Raw genomic sequence first — 20,972 nt, forward strand, 5'->3', positions numbered from 1 at the left:
GCTCAGAAGCCTCCTTCCAAGAGGCTCAAGCCTCCTCCAAGAGGCTCAGGCCTCCTTCCAAGAGGCCTCAGAAGCCTCCTTCCAAGAGGCTCAGAAGCCTCCTTCCAAGAGGCTCAAGCCTCCTTCCAAGAGGCTCAGAAGCCTCCTTCCAAGAGGCCTCAGAAGCCTCCTTCCAAGAGGCGCAAGCCTCCTTCCAAGAGGCTCGGAAGCCTCCTTCCAAGAGGCTCGGAAGCCTCCTTCCAAGAGGCTCGGAAGCCTCCTTCCAAGAGGCTCGGAAGCCTCCTTCCAAGAGGCTCGGAAGCCTCCTTTCAAGAGGCTCGGAAGCCTCCTTTCAAGAGGCTCGGAAGTCTCCTTTCAAGAGGCTCGGAGGCCTCCTTTCAAGAGGCTCGGAGGCCTTTTTTCAAGAGGCTCGGAGGGCTTCTTTCAAGAGGCTCGGAGGCCTCCTTTCAAGAGGCTCGGAAGCTTCCTTTCAAGAGGCTCGAAGGCCTCCTTTCAAGAGGCTCGGAAGCCTCCTTTTTAAGCGGCTCGGTAGCCTCCTTTCAAGAGGTTTGGTAGCTTCCTTTCTAATGATCCGGAAGCCTCCTGTCAAGAGGCTCGAAAGCCTCCTTTCTAAAGGTACGGAATCTGCCTTTCAAGATGCTCGGTAGCCCTTTTTCAAGAGGCTCAGAATGTTTATTCAAGAGGCTTGGAATTCTATTTTTAAAAGGATCAGAAGCCTCCTTTTATGTGACTCGAAAGCCGCCTTTTGAAAGGCTCGTAAACCTGCCATCAAAAAGCTCAGAAGCATCTCTTCAAGAGGCTCGTTTCAACCTCCATTTTTCATACACTTTAAGGGTTACGCTTATTTTTATTCACAGTAAAAAAGGTGGTACCTTTTTCAATCCAAAAGGTTGAGAGCCGGTGCCCTTAATAAGGGTTAGAAAAAAGATCCAGGAGGAGGAGGGAAAAGGACCTTACAGACTTACAAACTTCGCGAGAGATCCGGAATGGACCCGCACCGAAGTTATGAGTGAGCTGGTTGGTTCTTTTTTTTTTACCATCTGCTATTCTTCAATTAGGGTGGATTGGCTGTTGGTTCTTCAGTTTGGGTGGGTTGATCCAGGAAGCGGACCTCTTAACATTCCGCAACTTGGGAGAGTTTGATGCTCTCCAGTTATTGTTTCACTCCTGAATGACTTGATTCCGAATTCAGTCCTTCGTATCGGCCAGGAGGACAGGCAGCACCGGTTCTGATAGCCGACTACCGTTCCCCGTTAATCCGCGGTGGGATCAAGGTAAAATTCGTATGCCGGCGTTTATTAGCGAGGACGTTCTAGATCCAGGGGAGTTTGAGCGGCTCATTCTGCAGCGCTGAAATAACGCTAGAAGAGTCAGTTGTTGGGTATATATATTTGGCGGCAACTAAAACAGCAACTGTCTCGCCGGAGAAATTGTACAATGGTCCGGCAGGCTGTCCGGAACCGTCAAGTAGTGTTAAGGTTTTTTTTTTGCAATTAGGATCCAATGGTTTATTTAAATTCTATTTATTAGAATTTTTATAGAATTTCAATTCGAAATCCTTCTCCCGAAAAATGCAAACAGTTTCTTTTGGAATCCCTGCTGATTTTGGTGTTCAATCTGGGAGTAGGAATTGAACGTTACCTCGTTAGCCTCTCGGAAACCAAAACTAAATTCACTCGTGTTTTCAAGGACACCCCATTTAAAACGGAAACCAACTAGAACTGTCATTTTTATTATTCAAAGCACTGTTGCTTTGGCTTCCATTTTGAATAGGATGCTCTTGACACAAGTGCATGTAGTTTTGGATCCCGAGAGGCATTTTTAACTTCAACTTGAATCAAAAAGCATATAGCTTCCTAAGTCAGCTTGTTTTTTTTTTCGAGAGTAACCAACCTTCATACTTCTTCAAACAATCGTTTCACATCTTCGCTTAGCACAGCTTCTGTTTTGATTGATTTGCCCGCAGTTCGCCCCGTGCGCTGTTTTTGATTTGCTTCGATTTTTAGGTTTGAATTTCCTGAATAGATACTTATTAGATACGAATCACAACACAGAGTATGATGGTGGATTGAGCGCGAATCGATTTGCCCTGTCAAGTGACTTCTCTATCTCTTGTCAAGATCATTTGACAGACTAACCTAGTCAAACTTGTTTTCGTTCGTTTTCGGTCTGATCGCCCTAATCTTCCATTCGATTTTGGCTTCGCTATTCCGAATACGCAGTATCCTAACATCTTCCTGTCGTCGCACTACCTGGAACAAATTATCTTTGCTTATCATTTCAAAAATTTCTCCAATGCAACAACATATTTAAATAACAACCTTAGGATCTTAGGATGATGTTTGGATTCAGTGTACCAATGGACTGAATAGTTACAGATAAGAGACAAAAAGGCGTAATCCATATCAAGATAGAAAAAGTACAGTGTTTCAAAATAGACTAATTTGAGCATTTGAGTTTGGTTTTCCATTCTACAATAATATTTAGGACAATAGAATGCATCGCTAATTCTGCTTCATTCGGTTGACAATCTTCCGATTGGCCGTTTTGTAATTTCACTCATCGATTTCGAGAAACTAATATCACAATCAATAGAAAAGCTAATATGATCACACCTTTGAAAATCTGTTTTTTCGATTTTTTTTTGTGTTTGCTTGTTCGTTCGGTAGATTAGTCAAAGTTCCATACAAACATAATAGAAGATACTTGGTAGTCAGTTACTACATTTTTCCTGCAAGTATCCGTGATTTTGTGTTGTGTGAGCGAGTTATTGCCATCAAGTAAGTTGGGCGCCATTTTGAGCTGATTGATTCACATACGCTTAAGCCATCGTGGACAAGTATGTTAGATGATTGACTGTTACTTAAAATCGTGAAATAACTGAACTGCTGGCATAGAGCGTCAATAAACATATAATGAACACCAATTTACACCGGCATCATTTAGCCTCATTTGCTCGTTCTTTTCCACTTTTTGCATGATTTTCATACTCGTTCCATTTTCTGTTCATGGAGTGAATGCTTCTTATACTGTAATAATAATATTCATTAGAATTAGGGACATCGATCAACACTTATTTACTAGGTACAACCATGTTTTTTTACTTTCTTTCTCCCTTTTCATCTATTTTTACTTTCTGAGAGTATGGATTAAATTTGTCTTTCTATTCTAAATAGAGTGTAAGAGAGAAAGAGAGACTTTCATAGGAAGGAACGATTGCCTACTCCGTCGAAACGGTTTCATATGACAGTTGTGTTTGTTTGACAATTTTCTTCTATAATACTGGAAAGATTAAAAGTCATCTAGAGTTGCTGTTCTGGGTTTGTCGTAATTGTTTCGTTTCGGTTGGTGAAAGTTGCGATAGTAACAATCTACTGTCAAAAAGTGGGTGAATGACTGCATATGACTGTGTGTATGTGCGCGAGTAAGAGAAACAGTTTGAATACAGGAAGGGAGGGTGGGGGCCGGATCATCGGACCTATTCTGTTTAAAACGACTCTTGTTTACACTACGAAAAAGGCCACGCCCTCGGTTTTCTGTTGTTTTGTTTTGATTTTGCACCCTCTTACGTTACTAAGAAATAGTTCCATTTAAAAGATTACGAGTAATTCTTTGTCCATCTTTTTTTTTCTGCAATAACAATTCTTATATTTACACGTTGAATTATGTACTATATTTATGTTTCTTTTCTCTTTATTTTAAAGTGTAGAAAGATCAACAACAAAAAGTTTACAAAACAGTTTTCTCTTCTTAATTCTAAACGTATGTCTATATGGAGAGTCCTTACACGGTCAAATAGATACTTTATGTATAATTTTAAACTGGAAGTTCGTACTTCAATGTATGCGTGTAAGTGAATGTGTTGCGTCTGTCAAAATGAGTTTGTATATATATTCTATGCTGATGATAATTTGACAATTTGCAGGGGGGCAACATGGTCGCCCTCACCGTTTTTTTCTTTTAATGTAATTAGTTTCAATGTTTTCTCTAACTTTTCTGTGGGTTCTTTGACGTATTTATTTGCATTTGTTTATATTTTACAACCTCCGTTTCAGTGATTTGCTCAGGTGTGTTTGTTTTTTTTTTGTTTTGTTTTACAATTACTAATTTCGAGGTGGCTTTCGGTTTGTAATTCACTTGTAAACATACTGATTGAAGATTGTCTCCGAAAAATGTCTTTTTATCGCTTGGATTTGGTTTCACCTCGGCTGACAGGCTGCTGGAGTAGCGAAGCCTGTCAACTTAACCTCCGTTTACGTTGAGGACGTATGTTGTTGTTGTTGTTGTTGCTGTTGCTGCTGCTGTTGTTGTTGCAGCTGTTGCTGATGAAGCTGCAGTTGGTGTTGCAACTGGTCACTGGCATCTTGTGGTCGATGCGACTTCATGTGGGCGCTACGGCTTTTTACCTTATTAAATACCCTAAAAATAAAGTTTCCGAGAAGTTATGGCGTAAAAGTCGATTAATCAATAAATGTTTTGTTAACTATTGGGGTGAATCGGATACGACGAGATGTTTACTAATTGTTTTATTATTATCATCGAGAAATATCAAGAAAAAAGGGAAGATTTTGCCGAGTTCATTACGAAGGGAAATTGCCTATGAAATTTCAAAAAAATGTGGAGGAAATTCCGAAGAACTTGTCGAGGAAATTCCAACTAAATTGGTGAGGAAATATTAATCATTTTCCCGATGAATTCCTGAGAAATTGACCAAAAAATTTTAAGGACATAATTTGCCGAGAAAATTTAGGAAACTTTGCCTAGAAAATTTGAAGAATTTGAGGTGAGAAATTCGTAGATATTTTCGAAAAATTCCGAAGAGTTTGCTGAGAAAATTTCATAGAATTTCTAGAAAATTGTGAAGAATTTCCGGAGAGAAATTTCGAAGAATATCCTGAGAACATTTGGTGGAAGAACTTGGCGAAGAACTTCCGGAGGATTTTTATAGGATTTGTGAAGGATTTTTGTGGAGAGATCCTAAAAAAAAGCTGAGAAAATTCCGACGAAAATACTTGACGATGAATTTTTGAAGAATTTGCTGAGGAAATCCGGAAAAGAATCCCGAGGCAATCCCAAAGAATTCGCAAAGTGAAGTTTTGAAGAAATTGCCGAAGACATTTCCATTTATTTGCCAAGGAAACTCCGAATCATTTGCCAAAGAATTTGCAGAGGAAATACCGAAAAATTTCCCGAAAAAAAATACGAAGAACCCCCTCATAAAAAATGGGATATTTTTTTTATATTTAAACGAATTGTAAAAAACACGGGAGCTGTACGGATAGGACTAGTTGCTTAGAAATATGTATCGAGCTCAGTTAATGATGATGATGATGATGATGGTCCCGCCACTACCCCTAGTTGACCAGATAGACACATTGATCCAAACTCCAGAACAGTTTGGAGAACCTAGAACATCTGATATGGGTGTAACTGATTTGAACAATGTACGCCAAGGCCGGAGGGAGCTGTGTGGACAGAACTAGTTGCTGCCACATTTGCATCAATCTCTGTTGACTTTGTAGACCAATTTATCCAAACTCCAGAATAGTATGGAAAATCCCAAAATGGCTGGCTCGGGTATAAACGAGTAGACCATCATACGCGTGGACACTAGGGATTTGAATGGACATGACTGGTAGTTGTCGGCTTTATGTTCAGGCGTAGTTGACCTGGTAGATCAATTGATCAAAACTACAGAACAGTTTGGAGAACCTAAAACTTCTTATTTTGGTATAACTAAGCAGCACAATATGCGCGAAGGCCAAAGGCAGTTATATAGACGTGACTAGTTGCTAGTTGACCTGGTAGACCAATTGACCCAAACTCCAGAACAATTTGGAGAACTTAGAACATCTGGTTTGGGTACAACTGAGTGGGCTCTAGGGATTTGTATTGACATGACTGGCTTTGTGATCAGCCGTAGTTGATCTGGTAGACCAATTGACCCAAACTCTTGAACAGTTTGGAGAAACTAGAACATCTGGTTTGGGTATCACTGAGCTGTAAGATATACGTGGGGGCTTTTGGAGATTAACATGGACAAGTCTGGCACCTGTCAGATTCATATCGAGCCCAGTTGATCTGGTAGACCAATTGATCCAAACTCCAGAGCAATTTGGGGAACCTAGAATATCTGGTTTAGGTATAACCGAGTTGCAAATCATTCGCGTGAGCTGTAAGGACTAGCATGGATATGACGGGGTTTCTATTGGCAAGGGTTTTCGTGTATTTCCTCTTCAAAATTTGCATATCGTCTTTCGTCAGTATAGAGGCCACTTGAGGATCGCTAGGGATGTCCAGAAGAAACATATTGTTCAGACATAGTATTGTCAATACTAAACTAGTGTAATAAGACTTTTATGAACCTGTTAATGATGCTCAGTACTGAAGTATGTCATGTAATGCGAAATTGACTGTATTTTGAAAAAAAATCCTCACTCACGCCCCTCTAGGAAAAATGTTGGAATCCCTAGAAATACAACTCACCGGTACGGTGAAACTAGATGTGATGGATAAGACATCCATGAAAAATTATCAAAATTGGTAGAAAGGCGCCTGAGATACAGCTGTTTGCAAATTCAGTTCCCATGATTTTCTTATCTCGGTAGTCCGCGTTAGTAATTTTATCATGATATTCGTAGTGTTGAAGGCGTTAAAGTATTGAAAATTGAATTTCGAAAAGCATTTACCTGTGCCAATCCCGTATCTGCATCGTAATCACAGCCTAATAAAAAAGCTCAATAGAATTAAAATAGAAATTATTGTAACCATACGATAAATTTTATTGTTATTACAATAAACTCTACTGTTGCTCATAACAGGATAAAATAAGAATCCGGTTGAATACTATTTCGCCGAAAAACACTTCGCGGAATTTTTTTTCGCGGTACGACATTCCGCGCAATGTATCAACTCTCCGAAACACGTTTCGCGGAATGCACCATTTTTCCGAAAGACATTTCGCGGAATGTACCTTTTCACCGAAAACCATTCCGCGGAATGCCATTTGGCGGAATTCAATTAGAAATTGAAATATTTATGGATTTCTGCTTAATTACATGCAATCTGGGTTATATTCTTTTGGATTGTGATTTATTGTAATGGAAGAATGTAATGCCTTCTTTGAATGACCACAACCGGTCGTTGTAACGCAAAGTTAGGGGACAATACCTCCTTGAAATGGACACGTTTGCTCGGTATAAAGAAAAGAAATGAGGTAGTCCTTTCTATGAATTAACGAATCTGCCCGGGAAAGGAAAAAGATAACGCCTACTTTGAATGAATGCGTTTGTTTGCCCTAGAGATGGTCGGGTTTGCAAACCCGACCCGAACCCGATTTGTAAATTTCCTTTAAACCCGGACCCGACCCGTACCCGAGAATGTTTGAATTCGTAAACCCGTACTCGACGAAGTCTTGCCCGAAAATTCAAACTAGACATTTTCGGTTTAATTTTTAAATCGAAAAAAATGTAAGCCCAAATAACGAACTAGCCTCACAATTAACAAGTGTATTCAGTGTTTGATTTCTTAAGCTCGTGCTCGACCCGAACCCGACTTGTTTTATCTCACAAACCCGTACCCGACCCGAACCCAATATTGTACTAATTTTTCAAATCGGAACCCGGACCGAACCTGTATAAGGCGAAAGGAGTTGATAATGACTTTTTTAAAAGAACGTGTCTGCCCGGTATAAGGCGAAGGGAGGAGTAATGCCTTCTTTGAAAGAATGCATCTGCCCGGCATAAATCGAAAGGAGCTGATAATGCCTTCTTTAAATGAACGCGTCTTCTCGGTATAAGGCGAAGGGAGGGGTAATGACTCCTTTAAATGGATCCATCTGCCCGGTATAAGACGACAGGAGTTGATAATGGCTTCTTTAAAAGAATGTGCTTGCCCAGTATAAGGCGAAGGGAGGAGTAACGTCTTCTCTAAATGGATGAATATGTCCGAGATAAGGCGAAAGGAGTTGATAGTTGCTTCTTTGAAAGAACCCGTCTGCCTGGTATAAGGCGAAGGTAGGAGTAACACCTTCTTTTAATTAACGCATCTGTGCGATATAAGGCGTATGGATGCGTCTGCCAGGTAAAAGGCAACAGGAGTTGATAAAACCTTCTATAAAAGAACGAATCTGCCCGGTATAAGGCGAAGAAAAAAAACAATGCCTTCTTTAAATGGTAGAGTCTTTCCGGTACATGGCGAAGGGAGGATGTAATGCCATATTTAAATAAATACGTTATTTCGGTATAAGGCGAAAGGAAGAAATAAAGGGTTATTCATAAAAAACGTCTATCCGTAACCAGGTAAAAAGAGGACATACTCCCTTCATTATATCTGACCTAAAGACCTGGATGAGAAAAACGCGGATAGGAAATATGACTCTGCCAACACTGCAGTCAATCTTTTTCATTAAAGAACAACACATTAAAGCACGAAACGGTTTATGTAGATAAAATCTCATAATCTGATATTTAATGTGTCCAAATAACATAACAAGAGAATCCAAATAAACAATACAATATTATTTCTTAATCTATAAATGACTTGCATCTATTATTGCAAACTAATGTAAAATGCATTCAACTTTATTAATTTAAAAATGGCATAAAATCGAATTTAGTCGTTTTCAGTTATTTGATATTGGCTACTTAACAGGTTTCCTGCTCGATTGGCTGCTGTTTTTTGACGGATCGATTGGCGGTACATACATATCCGCGTTTCTCTTATTCAGGCCTCTAATCTGGCCCATCTGCCAGATATTATAAAGGATTTGTAAGAAGCAATTTAAATTTTGACAACTACTTCACATATTCTGGGAGATCTTCCTTAGCCGTGTGGGAAGATGCGGAGCTACCAAGCAACACTATGCTGAAGAAGACTGGGTTCAACGTCTGGCCCGGCCTAGGAAATCGAAACAAAAATTGTCGGCTTTTTTAGGTATATAAGTTTTAACGTATTAATATCGTGTGAAACTTCGCAGGTAATAATTGTGGAAGTGCTGAATGAACATTAAGCTATTACTAATAATATTCCGCGAAATGGTGCATTCCGCGAAATGGTACATTCCGCCAAAAGTCATTCGGCGAAAAGGTACAAACCGCCAAATGTCGTACAAAACCGCCAAATGTCGTACCGCCAAAAGTTACAAACCGCCAAATGTTATTTCGCGAAATGTTCGACCGCGAAAATGAATTCCGCGAAATAGTTTTCGGCGAAATGTTATACAATCTAAGAATCCTATTGTAAATGGTAGTTTCACAATAGAAAATAGGGGCCACAAACCCATTATAAGATTTTAAACGCTAATTGCGTTGTTATTTTTCAAAGAAAATTGAGATATTTATTCCAATCGACACGGGAGGGGTGTAGCAATTTTTCCATGTTTATAATTGAAACCGTTTTCTAATTTTAAACAATTGAAAAATAATTTTTAAAAATTGCGACGTAAAGCACAAAATCAACCAATTTCAAGCAAGTAACATAAAACCAGTCTTCAAACTCAAAATCGGTTCATTCTTATGAGGACACCGTAGAAACAATATCGCAGAAACATGTCTTGCTTGAAAACTGGAAGAAATTACAAAATTCCAGAATTGGAAAATAGGATATCGAAAAATAAGAATATATGAATGTTCTTGAACTGAAAAATTAGAAAACTGAAAAAAGCAATTCGAAAAACAAAAAAAAATTGGATAACTTAATAACAAATAAAAATAATTAAAAAAAGATGGGTGAAAATTTTTAAAATTGGAAAATAGATGTTTTTATATCAAAATTTAAAAAAAAATGATTGATCAAAAATTTATAATTTTCATAAATTAAAAATTAAGAAATCTAAAAATTCTAAAATTTAAAAGATTAATAAATTCAAATATTAAAAAAAATTTAAATTGAGAAACTTGAAATCAAAAAAATAGTTCAAGAATGGTAAATTGGATAATTTGGATAGTTTTATTTTTGGAACATTGGGAAAATTTAAGAACAGGAAAATTATTTTAAAATTGAAAATAAAAAAAAAATGAATAATTGGACAAATGGAAAATCTAAAAATAATTGTCAGTTATGAAAAGGAAACTAACGAACAATTATTTTTTGGGATGAGAAACAGCAAAGAGATATTTTTTTAAAACCCTAACAAAAAAATGTTGCTATCTTATTTTAAGAATCCGTTCAAATTTCGGTTTAAGCCTCAAGAAATTGGTAATCAATTTAGTTCAGGGCTGCCCAACGTACGGCCTGCGGGCCGGATGTGGCCCTCGACTCCTTTTTTGTGGCCCGCGGCGTGTAAGAAAAATAAGCTCAGATTCGGCCCGCCAGCTTTCCTAGCTGGTTCGAAAAGCTTTTCTTTTCATGATTCAGTATTAAATAAGTACTTTCGAATGATCGACTGTTTATTGTTATTTTAACTCAAAACGGCTAAGCAGTCTTTAAGGATTAAAACAAGATTTATATTTGTCCAACGTTTCGACACGGGGTTGGTGTCTTCATCAGGGGAAACTATAATTAATTGGGTAATGAGTTGTGTGTTTTACATATTTGTTAAAATTTGACTTACAATACTATGTTTGTTCCTTGTCTAATGTTTAGTCTTACAATAACTGTCAGGTTTGGAAATTTGTGGTACATTCTGTGAAATTTGACTTGATTATGGCACAATATTGAACATTAAAACGATGAGTTAAAAAGTATTAAATAAGTAAGTTCAAAGCTTGAAACGAAAAATATTATTTTGCTCTATTTTAAATAATTTTATTGAGGATTCCAAGCCACAAAAGGTTGATGTGGAACATCGCGTTTTCAATAAAGATTGGCACGAGTAGTTTACGTTCACGTTGAAAAAAGGAAGACCGGTTTCAGAGAATGCAGTACGGGGCAAGTTTTGCTGTTAGTAAGATTTTGGCAAAACGGATGAAACCTTTTCAGGACAGAGAGCTTGTTAAGGAAAGCATTTCGGTTGTTATTTACATCGTGTGTCCTAAGGAAATAGCCTCGTTCATTAGCATTATTTTAGCATGGAACACGGTGAAGAGTAGAAGTTGTCGCAGAAGAGTTGGATGCTATAGTAACGTATACGTTACGTGAAAAAGTCGCCTGCTTCATATTCTACTCTCTCGCAAACGATGGAAATACTGACGTGAAAAACTTGGCAAAGGTAGCTGTCTTCATAAAAGGAATTGATGGTCATGTTCGAATGATAGAGAAATTGTCTGCTTTGATACTTATGAAGGTAGCAACGGACGGGAAAAAAGACCTGTGTGAAGGAACTTTTTTTTCTCTTTCGAAAACTTAAGCGACCTTTCGACTAATGGAGCATTTCAAATCAATGACAAGAAATAACAATGGCATTGTTACAATTCTAAACATGAAAAGGAAACACAAAGATATGACTATATTTCCCTGCCATATTGCACATTTACCAAAAGAATCGATATGCAAAAACGATCAATATTACTCAAGTATTGACGCTTGTTATTAAGACAATCAACTTTATCAACGTTGGGGAACTAAACCAAATCTGTTCAATATGCTGGTAAAGTAACGAAATTTTCAATTTTTTAACACCGTTTACCGATGTGATTAATTTACTTGAAATGTAATGCAATGTAATGTTTCAAATGGATCCCTAATGCTACGACGAAAACAAAATAAACAAAAAAGGTTGTTCGAATGCAATAAAAGGTTTTTGGTTTTTGCCTTTCTCGTATACAAAGTCTACGTAAAGGCTATAGGATCACTCCAAAACCGAACTTTTGATAGAAGGCTCGGAGACCCATAGTGTTATATACCAATCGACTCAGCTCGACGAATTGATCTGATGTCTGTATATATATGTGTGTGTGTGTGTGTACACAAATGTGAGATACACTTTTTGGTACTTAGCATTATTCGATTTGCTCGCAACAAGTTGCAGTCGTTACGGATTGCGGTCTATTTGTTTCCTATTGAAAATTGGCCCGATCGGTCATTGTGTTCCAAAGTTATTGAAAAAACATTGTTTTTCTGCCAAGGGTCCCCCCGTGGGAAAAAAATTCAAAAAGGAAAAAAAAATTTTTTTTTCAAGGATTGCAGCAATGCATTCAAATGGCCGCAAATGCATATGAATTGATGGAAAACGTTAAATCTATCCTCCTAAAGTGCTATTTCGACCTCTATTATGTGTTTTTTTATATTTTTTTTAATGCGCGAGAAAGGCACTACCAACGCTAGGTGGATTAATCTGGGTTTTTTTAATGAAAAAATATTGATAATTTTGTAAATATTGTAAGAGTTATATACTGAATGCTTTCTGGACCGCGAGCAAGTGTGCAATCTAAAAATTAGCCCGTGGCTTGAAAATGTTTAGCAGGCCTGCCTTAACACATCCTTGAAAGCAATGAGAGCACGTAGTACTAGTTTCACTAATACTTCCAATTATTTATATTGCCTATATAAAACATTCGGATACAATAGGCGGGATTTTGTAATTCCTTCCGTAGGGAGACGAAAAAAATATATTCCGGACCTGGGTGGTGCGGAGAGAATCGATTTGGTTGTCAAACTGAAGCCAAAATTTTCTATTGTGCCGGAGCCAAACATTGAAGATTGTGGTTATGTTCGTTTCTGATCTAATATTGAGAAGTATTGTTATTATTTTGGGAAAAAATAAAAATAAACTTTGTTTGAGTTTTGTATTCTTTGTGACAAATATTCTCACATTATATTTCGAGCGGAAAATTAGTAGGAGTGCATCTAAAAAGCACTCGTTACGAAATTTCTTGAGATTCAGCAACTGATTGGAGCATGAATGTATGTAAACAATCGTTAAGTCATGTAGAGTCTAGCGCATTTGTGCGCCCTCATGCAGCGTGGAAAAAGAAATTCGAAGAGCGGGAAATGTTTGACAGCCGAGTAACTGCAAAATAATTTTGTTTATGGGAGTGATTTCAAAATATCCCTCTACTCGCTTGAGCGCAGAAAAGCGGCTCTATCCGCAGCACCCAGTTCCGGACACTTCTCACTGCGCGGGTCGTAATATTTCACGAGACACTTCATACTGCCCGCACTCGAAACGTTCGCTGTTTAAAACTCGTGTAAGTCACCCACCGGCTTTGACAAAATTGGCGAAAACATCGATGATACGCGAACAAAAATGGGTAATTTCGCTTCGCGCATCGATTGCTTTGATGTGTTTTTTATGACGTCTAATTTTATTTTAATTTCGTGTGTACATCCAACCAGCGACTGTTGGATTTTCTTACCAGCTTGTGTAAGGACCTATCAACACCTGTATAAAAACTGGGCATATGCAAAATTGCTCGATTCTTATACAAAAAATGTAAGCTCACAAACAAATATTATAAGAAAAGCTTGCAGAAATGTAAGGTCTCGTATAGAATCTAGCATATTCGCATATGTCCAGTTCTTATACAGGTTTCAGTAGGTTCTTATACAGAATCGTTAGAAAATCAAACAATCACCGGTTGGGTGTAGTAACTAGGTAGATCTCCCTCCCAGATGCGATATATGGGAGCGAAATATTCCTTAAAAGTGGATTGAAAACGCGAGCTTATTGATCTACTTTCCGAACCGCAAAGAATAGAAAAAAATATCTCAATTCGCGCTACCAACAGTGCAGAACCACTGCGACGTCAACAACCTGATGACCGTAGAACAGAAGGGTTGTTGACGCTGCATACGAGGCTGCAGAGATCAGCTCATCAGTAGTGTGACTTGGTACATCACCCGTATTTTCTTAAGATATTGCGGTAACGGTGAGTCAGGCTAATGCAGCACGCTCTGTGGATGTGGAGACCATTTTCGATGCAGAGAAAGTTTCATGGTCCAGGACTCTCAGCTTCAGGATAAGCATATTCCATTGCGATACCTTTCGGTCCCCTATGGTGTTGCTTTGCCATGAACCAATACAACTATGACTATTTACGGAATCTGCGAAGAAACTGCATCAAGTTTGAAGTTGTAACCTGCTAAATTGTGTACATTAAAAACTTGCCTAAAAATTAAAATTAAATGAATCTAAATATTCAACAAATATCGAAAATAAAAATACAGAAAGCATCTTGCCTATTCTTGCCCATGATCCTATCCCGCTTCACACCCATAACCACCGTAACGTATTACTGACATCTGCGCTGTCAAGCGTCAGTCCACCACCTCTTTCGGCATCGTTGACCAACTCAAGCCCGAAAAAAGAGCTAAAAGGAGCGGCACGACGTGGGATCAAGACTTTTATAGGTGAACCGCCAAAGGTAGCACATGGCTAGTGCGCGAATTTACTTGTTTTTTTTACTTTTTTCGTGTTCTGCAGTGGTCCGATCCAAGATGAATACACAGCTAGGTGTTTCAATGTGCCCAATTTATGGACGAGAAGAAGGCGGGGGTGAAAAATTCACTTTCGGTGCAAAACATAAGCAAACCGGCTGGCTCTCCCATACTAAAACCCAAGATGGCTGAATCGTGAATTTGGCAAACTGGAACACCTAGTGGTGTATTCATCTTGGTCCGATCCAAGATGAATACACCACTAGGTGTTCCAATCTGCCAAATTCACTATTCAGCCATCTTGGATTTTAGTATGGAAGAGCCAGCCGGTTTGTTTTTATTTTGCATTGGAAATGAATTTTTCACCCCCGTCTTCTCTTCCACAAACTTGGGAGATTGGAGCACCTACTACTGTATTCATCTTGGTCCGATCACTTTTACTGTCGGAGTGCCAAAGAATTTGTGAAGTGTACTGTATCATCGGAATTTTGTGAAAACGCAATACAGCAGCCATCGGCCGTCACCATCGCTGTGAAGGAATCGTCGAGCCACGTTTTGGTCCCGTCGTCGCCGCCATCGTAGCAGGCTTCCAAAGCGTCAGCGTCTTCGTTGCAAGCAACCAAAGCGTTAGCGTCATCGGCGTGCCGAGCTTGGCCCGGTGGACGCGTAGGTTTGCAAGGCAAAGTCAGCCCGAAGGTTGACACTGCCCACTAGACTGGCCCAGGAAACAAAAAATTGTCTAATTCCACGGGGCACCCCCCAGTATTGTGTCTTTGGGTGAGAAAATCAATCTCTGAAAATTTCAGCTCAATCGCTTGTTGCATAAGCTGGCGCATTTTATTTGAAGTTTGTATGGGGATTTCAGCCAAAATGTATAGGAAAATACACCTCCGTCACTCATTCGATCTGGAAATTGGTTCTGATTGCTCGATTGACCTCAGAATTGCAAAAACGGCAGTTGGTATGCTACAGAACAATTTCACAGAACATTGTATGATGATTAAATGAACTTTTATATAGGTTTCGGCTGATGCGATTCGATCAAAAAATCCAAAAATACATAAATCAGTTCCTACGCAGCAAAGCTGAATTGAAAAGATGAAAATTGTGCATTGCTTCCGTATTGAGTGTCGTCGCCTGTTAGATTTATATTTGGATTCCAGGAGGCTTGTCCTTAACAGAATCCGTCTGGAATTCTTAACAGAATCTGTTTAGGGTTCTTAGCAGAATCCGTTCGAGATTCTTAAATTAACTCGTTCGGCATTTTAAACAGAATCTGTTTGAAATTCAAAAGAGATTGCTGAACATAATTCCGGTCGAGATTCGGAGAACAATCCTTTAGGAATTCGTTTGAAATTCTGAATAGAGTCCGTTTAGCATTCTGCTCGAGATTCTTTACATAATCTGTTTGGAATTCTGAACTGAATCTGTTTGAAGGTTCTGAACAGAATCTGTTTGCGATTCTGAAGAAAGTTAGAATGGTATTCAGAATAAAATCCACAGTTAATAGTCAGCGTATTTTCTGGAGGTAATAAAGTAAGTCAGAAAAATTTCAGTTCAAAGTCGACAAGCTAAACTATTTTTGAAAAAATAACCGTTCTTATTACGGAGCAGGATATGACAACATTATATTAGTTCTTTCAAATCTGAGATTCAAACCAAATTGGGTGTTATCTAAGGGTATGCGATAACACACTTTTTCCTAACGAAACGAAACGAAACGAAATTTAAAATGTATGTGTGGATTCGGATCGAAACGAAACGAAATATAGATTTCTTTCGAGAATTCGAAACGATACGAAATCAAGGTTCATTTAATTCGAAATTTTTCGAAACGAAACGAAATTTTAATTTTTTTTCCGCGGAATTTTTATTAAATTGGTTTTACATTATGTACGCAATTCTGATTACACTTTTTCGAAGTCGAATAACTGTTTTGCGACCAAAAGAGTTATAATAACAGAAGAGGCAATCTGTGATAAATCGCCACATTCTCGCCGCATATACCATTATTGGCGATAAGGTAATACCCCAACATTTGTGCCGCTTTCAAAGGAATTCATCGTGGAGCGTGTGCTCCCGAATCTTATCAATTTTATATCAGTTTTATATCAGTAAGTATATAAAAATAAAGAAATTGTAAGATCATCAATCATCTTGTCAACGATTTACCTAACCAAATGACAATTATTGATCTTCTTTTTCAGAAACATTGGGTGCTTACGAAGAAGTCTAATATTACTACAATTTATTATTTCAGAAATATGCCGCAGATTGCAAAATCAATGCAATTGTTTTGTCAAAATCTGTTTATTCATGTTATCTTCAAGAACAAAACATCACCTTTTACAATATGAATACCAATAAAAATATAATATTTACGCTTTTTCGCCAAGAAAAGCACCCCTTGATAACCCATTCAAACTCCAACTCCAGATACCTATGAAGGTCGCGCGAGTTCTCCGCATCTTCTTAAGTAGGTATCTAATCAACACTTCCCACAAATCCCCACTGATCGTAAGGACCTGGCCAGGTGTTGAACAAAGGGATTGTTGAATGAAAAACATGCCAAGCCCCAGGCTGTTTTTCTGGCGCATCTAACGTCCCTATCGACAGCCAACCCAGGATAGTGTGCGGTCAGATATGCTATGCTATGCTATGCTATGCTATACGGATTCAAATTTCGTTTTAAAACTTAGTTCACTTAAGAATTAGCGTGGTTTTACAGTATTGACTTAGTCAAAATTAGAAAATGAATGCTTAGATTTTTTTATTTAGTGGGATACTCAATTATGTATCCTCATCTGCCAGGCTTATAAGCAGATAGAGAATTGATATTACTGGATCAACATTTGAAAAGGACGTATCAGCTAAAATTTATTCCTTCTTATTCTTTGTCTACATATATGGCATACATTTGCTCACTAGAAGAATCCTGTGTACCGTTCTAAAATGCACAAAGATATGTATTTCAGATTGAATTTCACAGACCCATAGTCTTATATACAATCAGCTCGACAAACTAAGCTATTGTCTGTGTGTCCTTGGCACATGAGAATAGCTGTTATGGTCAGTATGAGCTAAAAGCAATCATAAGTACCTAAAGAACTGTCAGAAATTTTAATGATGTTTCAACCCGTTCTGTTTTTTTTTTGCAAATTCCATGCGAAGATCTCGAAATGCCCACAAATCTGCAATGTTCCTTACATGTTGTGCAAATAGTCAAAGCAGAGCTTATTAGCTTGATTAATTATACTACACAGGATTGGCCGGGATATTCTTGGGATACCAAAAAGTTATTTTTATTGTATACTAGCAGACCCGACGAACTATGTTTCGCCTTAAATTCTCTGCTTAGTTCTCGTGTTCTGTAGAAATGTCTGTTTCATTTGTATGGGAGCCCCCCTTTCCAAAGGAGGGATGGGTCTCGAAACATCTTATGAACCTTCCCCGATCCCAAAAACCTCTGCATACAAATTTTCACGCCGATCGGTTTAGTAGTTTCGGAGTCTATAAGGTTCAGACAGACAGAAATTTATTTTTATGTATATAGAAGAAGAAGAAGATTGCTCCGGAGTTTCCAATTCATGACCAATGACGATGCTTGTCACGTGCTTATAGTCAATTTAGAATTAGGAGAGGAAAATTAGTTTAATACTCATTGTAATACGGGAAAGGAATCATTGGTTAGTTGAGAAGGTAATTCATTTGAAACTTTGTGGTAAGCGACAAAATATTTATTATATACGAAGTTTTTTTGAAAACGAGAAGACGGAAACTGTGTTTCAAATCAATCCAACGCAAGATCAATGTGCTTCGTTTAATAATCTTCTATAACACGATCGATTCCGCACTAAATAATTTTGTGCTCTTCGATGCAGACATTAGTTTTATCACTTCGCGTTCTCCCACACTAGCTGGCGTGATTAGCATCAACACGATCGATTGCACACTGTTTAAACAAATGTCTGCTACGCGAGGTAGAATTTTTTCACTTCGCGTTCTCCTGGACTAGCTGCTGTATCATGACCAGCAGCAACACGATCGATTCCGCATTCATATTGTGCAAAAAGTAAAACAAATACATATCACAAAATTTAAATTTGAATCGTGGAAACACTGAAGACGTTTTATAGAAGAAAACTACATACGTCTTTGTCGACTGAGAATGGAATTATGTAGTAAGCGTTAATAGAAAAAATTGTATAACCAAAAGTTTTGAAAACAACTTAACGATTTTGTTTAGCGGCGCAGCCAAAATTTTTGATAATATAAAGTATGGTTTAAGTTTAAATTTGTTTCGAAATTTCGCGGAATTCCGTTAAATTTCGTTAGAAGCTAGTTTTTTCTAGCGAAATTTTTGTAATTTTACGAAACGAAACGAAATCGAGAAATCAGATTTCGCCATGCTCAAATTCCGCGAAATTCCGCGGAATTTCGTTTCGAACCACCTGAAACGAAATTTTTCGAAATACCGCATATGCTTAGTGTTATCATAACCCGGGGCGATTACATCGAAGTTTATTTCCTGTTGGCCTACACAACATCTTTGAATGAAGTTATGAATTTCTTGAATCATAATGATAAAATTATATATATAAATAGTGCTTCAACATCATAATGATGTGAGTTTGACATGTTTCCGAGGCCACCAAAATATTGGGAATGATAAAAAAAAGCTTTTCCGGTCATATAATACTTATCAATGAGCCACATGAATTACATATATTCTCAGAAATAGTTCGCGGACCCCAGGAAAATGCTTAGAGGGCCGCATGCGGCCCGCGGCCTGCACTCTGGGGATCACTGCGCTAGACCATAACCTCCTAACAACATTATCTAAAAAGATGACATTTTTCGAACAACTTTCTTTTTATAGACGTTTGGTGCACTAACATTTCTTCACCTATCAGCGACCGTAAGGACGTGGTCAGCGCTGACCGATTGCCCTAGTAAAAGAGGAACTTTTGCAACGTGTAGTTCGATTGCTCTATTTGATGATTCCTTGGGCAACTCCGCTAGTTCTGGTGAATCACGGGTGAGCTACGGTCATTTCACAGTTAAGCTAATGATCTGGTAACTATGAGCATCGGATAAACTCGTTTCATACTGCCATTTCTACTAAAAAATAATTAGGTTGAAAATGAACAACTTACCGAACTAAATCGCCTCATAGATAAACGACAACAAGGAGACCTCTATAACTATTAGTAAACATCTCACCAGCCCGATTCAATCCTCAATGTAGTCAATAATAAATTCACAGACAAACAGACGTTACCACTGAAATAATTTTCAGAAAAATCTATCGCTCAGTTACTTTAGCACCATCTTGCGTGCATGTTGCTCGAAATTTTGTTAAGTTCGACAACTTCAACAGAGGCCGCTAATATGAGATGTCAAATACAATGGTACGCGATGTGCACAGCCCAGAGAACAAGAATCTCGAAATCAATTTAGTTTCAAACGACCGTTTAGTTCAGAGGCGATGAAGATTTCATCAGCGAAGCGTCTGTTTGTTTGTGGTAAATCTATCAGTCTTTAATTGTGTTAGTAGGGTTAGGTAACGGGTTATGATACAGTCGCAGTTTTGTTTTCGCTATCGCTACTAATGCGCTAGAGATGAAACAATACACTTTTGTTGTTATTTTTGGGACGCATCACAACGCGGCACGGGTGCAGAATGGCTCGAGAATATGAATTCCTCAGATAACAGAAACCTTTCCACATCCGTACCACAATAGGAAAAACACACACACTGACAATAAAGATAAAAAGCGGCTTTGTTTTTGGTTTCTCCTAGATGTTGATCACTACGTCTGTCCTTTGTTTTCGAAATTCTATAGAAGCTCAAACCATTTTTTTTTCAATACACGTGCGCTAGATCGAAGTTAAGGTTTTTTTTTGTGAAAATTTGGAAAACTCACTACTCAAACATTGAAAGAGAGCTAAGAAACACAGTAGGCTATAGATGAAGTAAGATGTGAGAGAAAGAGAGACATCCTGCAGCTGCTGGATATGAGTACCTACTTTTAGTCATTTCAAATAAGTGTCGCTTATGCTGTATTGGTTAACTAACGTGACAAACAGCATTGTGGATGTGTTGGTGAGTTTGTGTGGTTTCATCTACGAAACAAGAGCATAAAAAAACAAAAGAACCATCACTACTCCATGACCGGACGATCACATGAACATACGAACATTCTGGCAGTAAATAAACGAAAAGAACACCGATAGCAGCTCTGATATGTGTAGAGAGTTGTTTTGATGTGAAAGTATTCGCTTCTTTGCAAAACGAAAAATAAATTTGTAACCAAACAAAAAGTTCCAACGCAACTGCAAATGTTAAACTGCTTCCATTGTTTGTCGCTAAGTGAGTGTATGTTACGGTGTGAGTGATCTAATGAGTGTGACACATGTGAGTTGCTCTGACTGTTTTTATTTCTCCCTAATGTGTACTAATTATTCTGATCAGTTTGATTCTGTTCTAATAACGGACAATTACTGGGGTGATCTTACTTGCCGCACACCTTGCAGGGATAATCATCCTTTGTCGGTATGTGGTTAGGGTTAATAGGGTTACCAGCGGCAGTAGTACTCAAGAAATTACCATTTTGCAAGGCGCCGTTCAAGTGTGCCGCCGATCGCCCGATACAATGGATTCGGATGTGACCGTGCAGAGCGGCCTTGGAGGAAAAGCTCTGAAAGATGGTAAC

At 38.3% G+C, this 20,972-nt stretch overlaps 1 protein-coding gene across 3 annotated transcripts in view; it reads right to left on the reverse strand.

Annotated features, from left to right (window-relative positions):
* Positions 1-1,052: 1,052 nt before the first annotated feature.
* LOC134226633 (mucin-4) overlaps positions 1,053-20,972 on the reverse strand; it is an 817,146-nt gene continuing 797,226 nt past the window's right edge. For 2 of the 3 annotated variants that reach the window (XM_062707522.1, XM_062707532.1), the window contains 2 exons: positions 20,776-20,957; positions 1,053-4,419 (listed from right to left, as the gene is read on the reverse strand). In XM_062707522.1, the coding sequence (XP_062563506.1) occupies positions 4,254-4,419; positions 20,776-20,957 (348 nt within the window). In that variant the 3' untranslated portion in view covers positions 1,053-4,253. The remainder of the gene's footprint in view (positions 4,420-20,775; positions 20,958-20,972) is intronic. The other variant, XM_062707541.1, reaches the window with a different exon arrangement.

The sequence above is a fragment of the Armigeres subalbatus genome, chromosome 1 (assembly GCF_024139115.2).
Source record: "Armigeres subalbatus isolate Guangzhou_Male chromosome 1, GZ_Asu_2, whole genome shotgun sequence".
NCBI classification, from domain to species: domain Eukaryota; kingdom Metazoa; phylum Arthropoda; class Insecta; order Diptera; family Culicidae; genus Armigeres; species Armigeres subalbatus.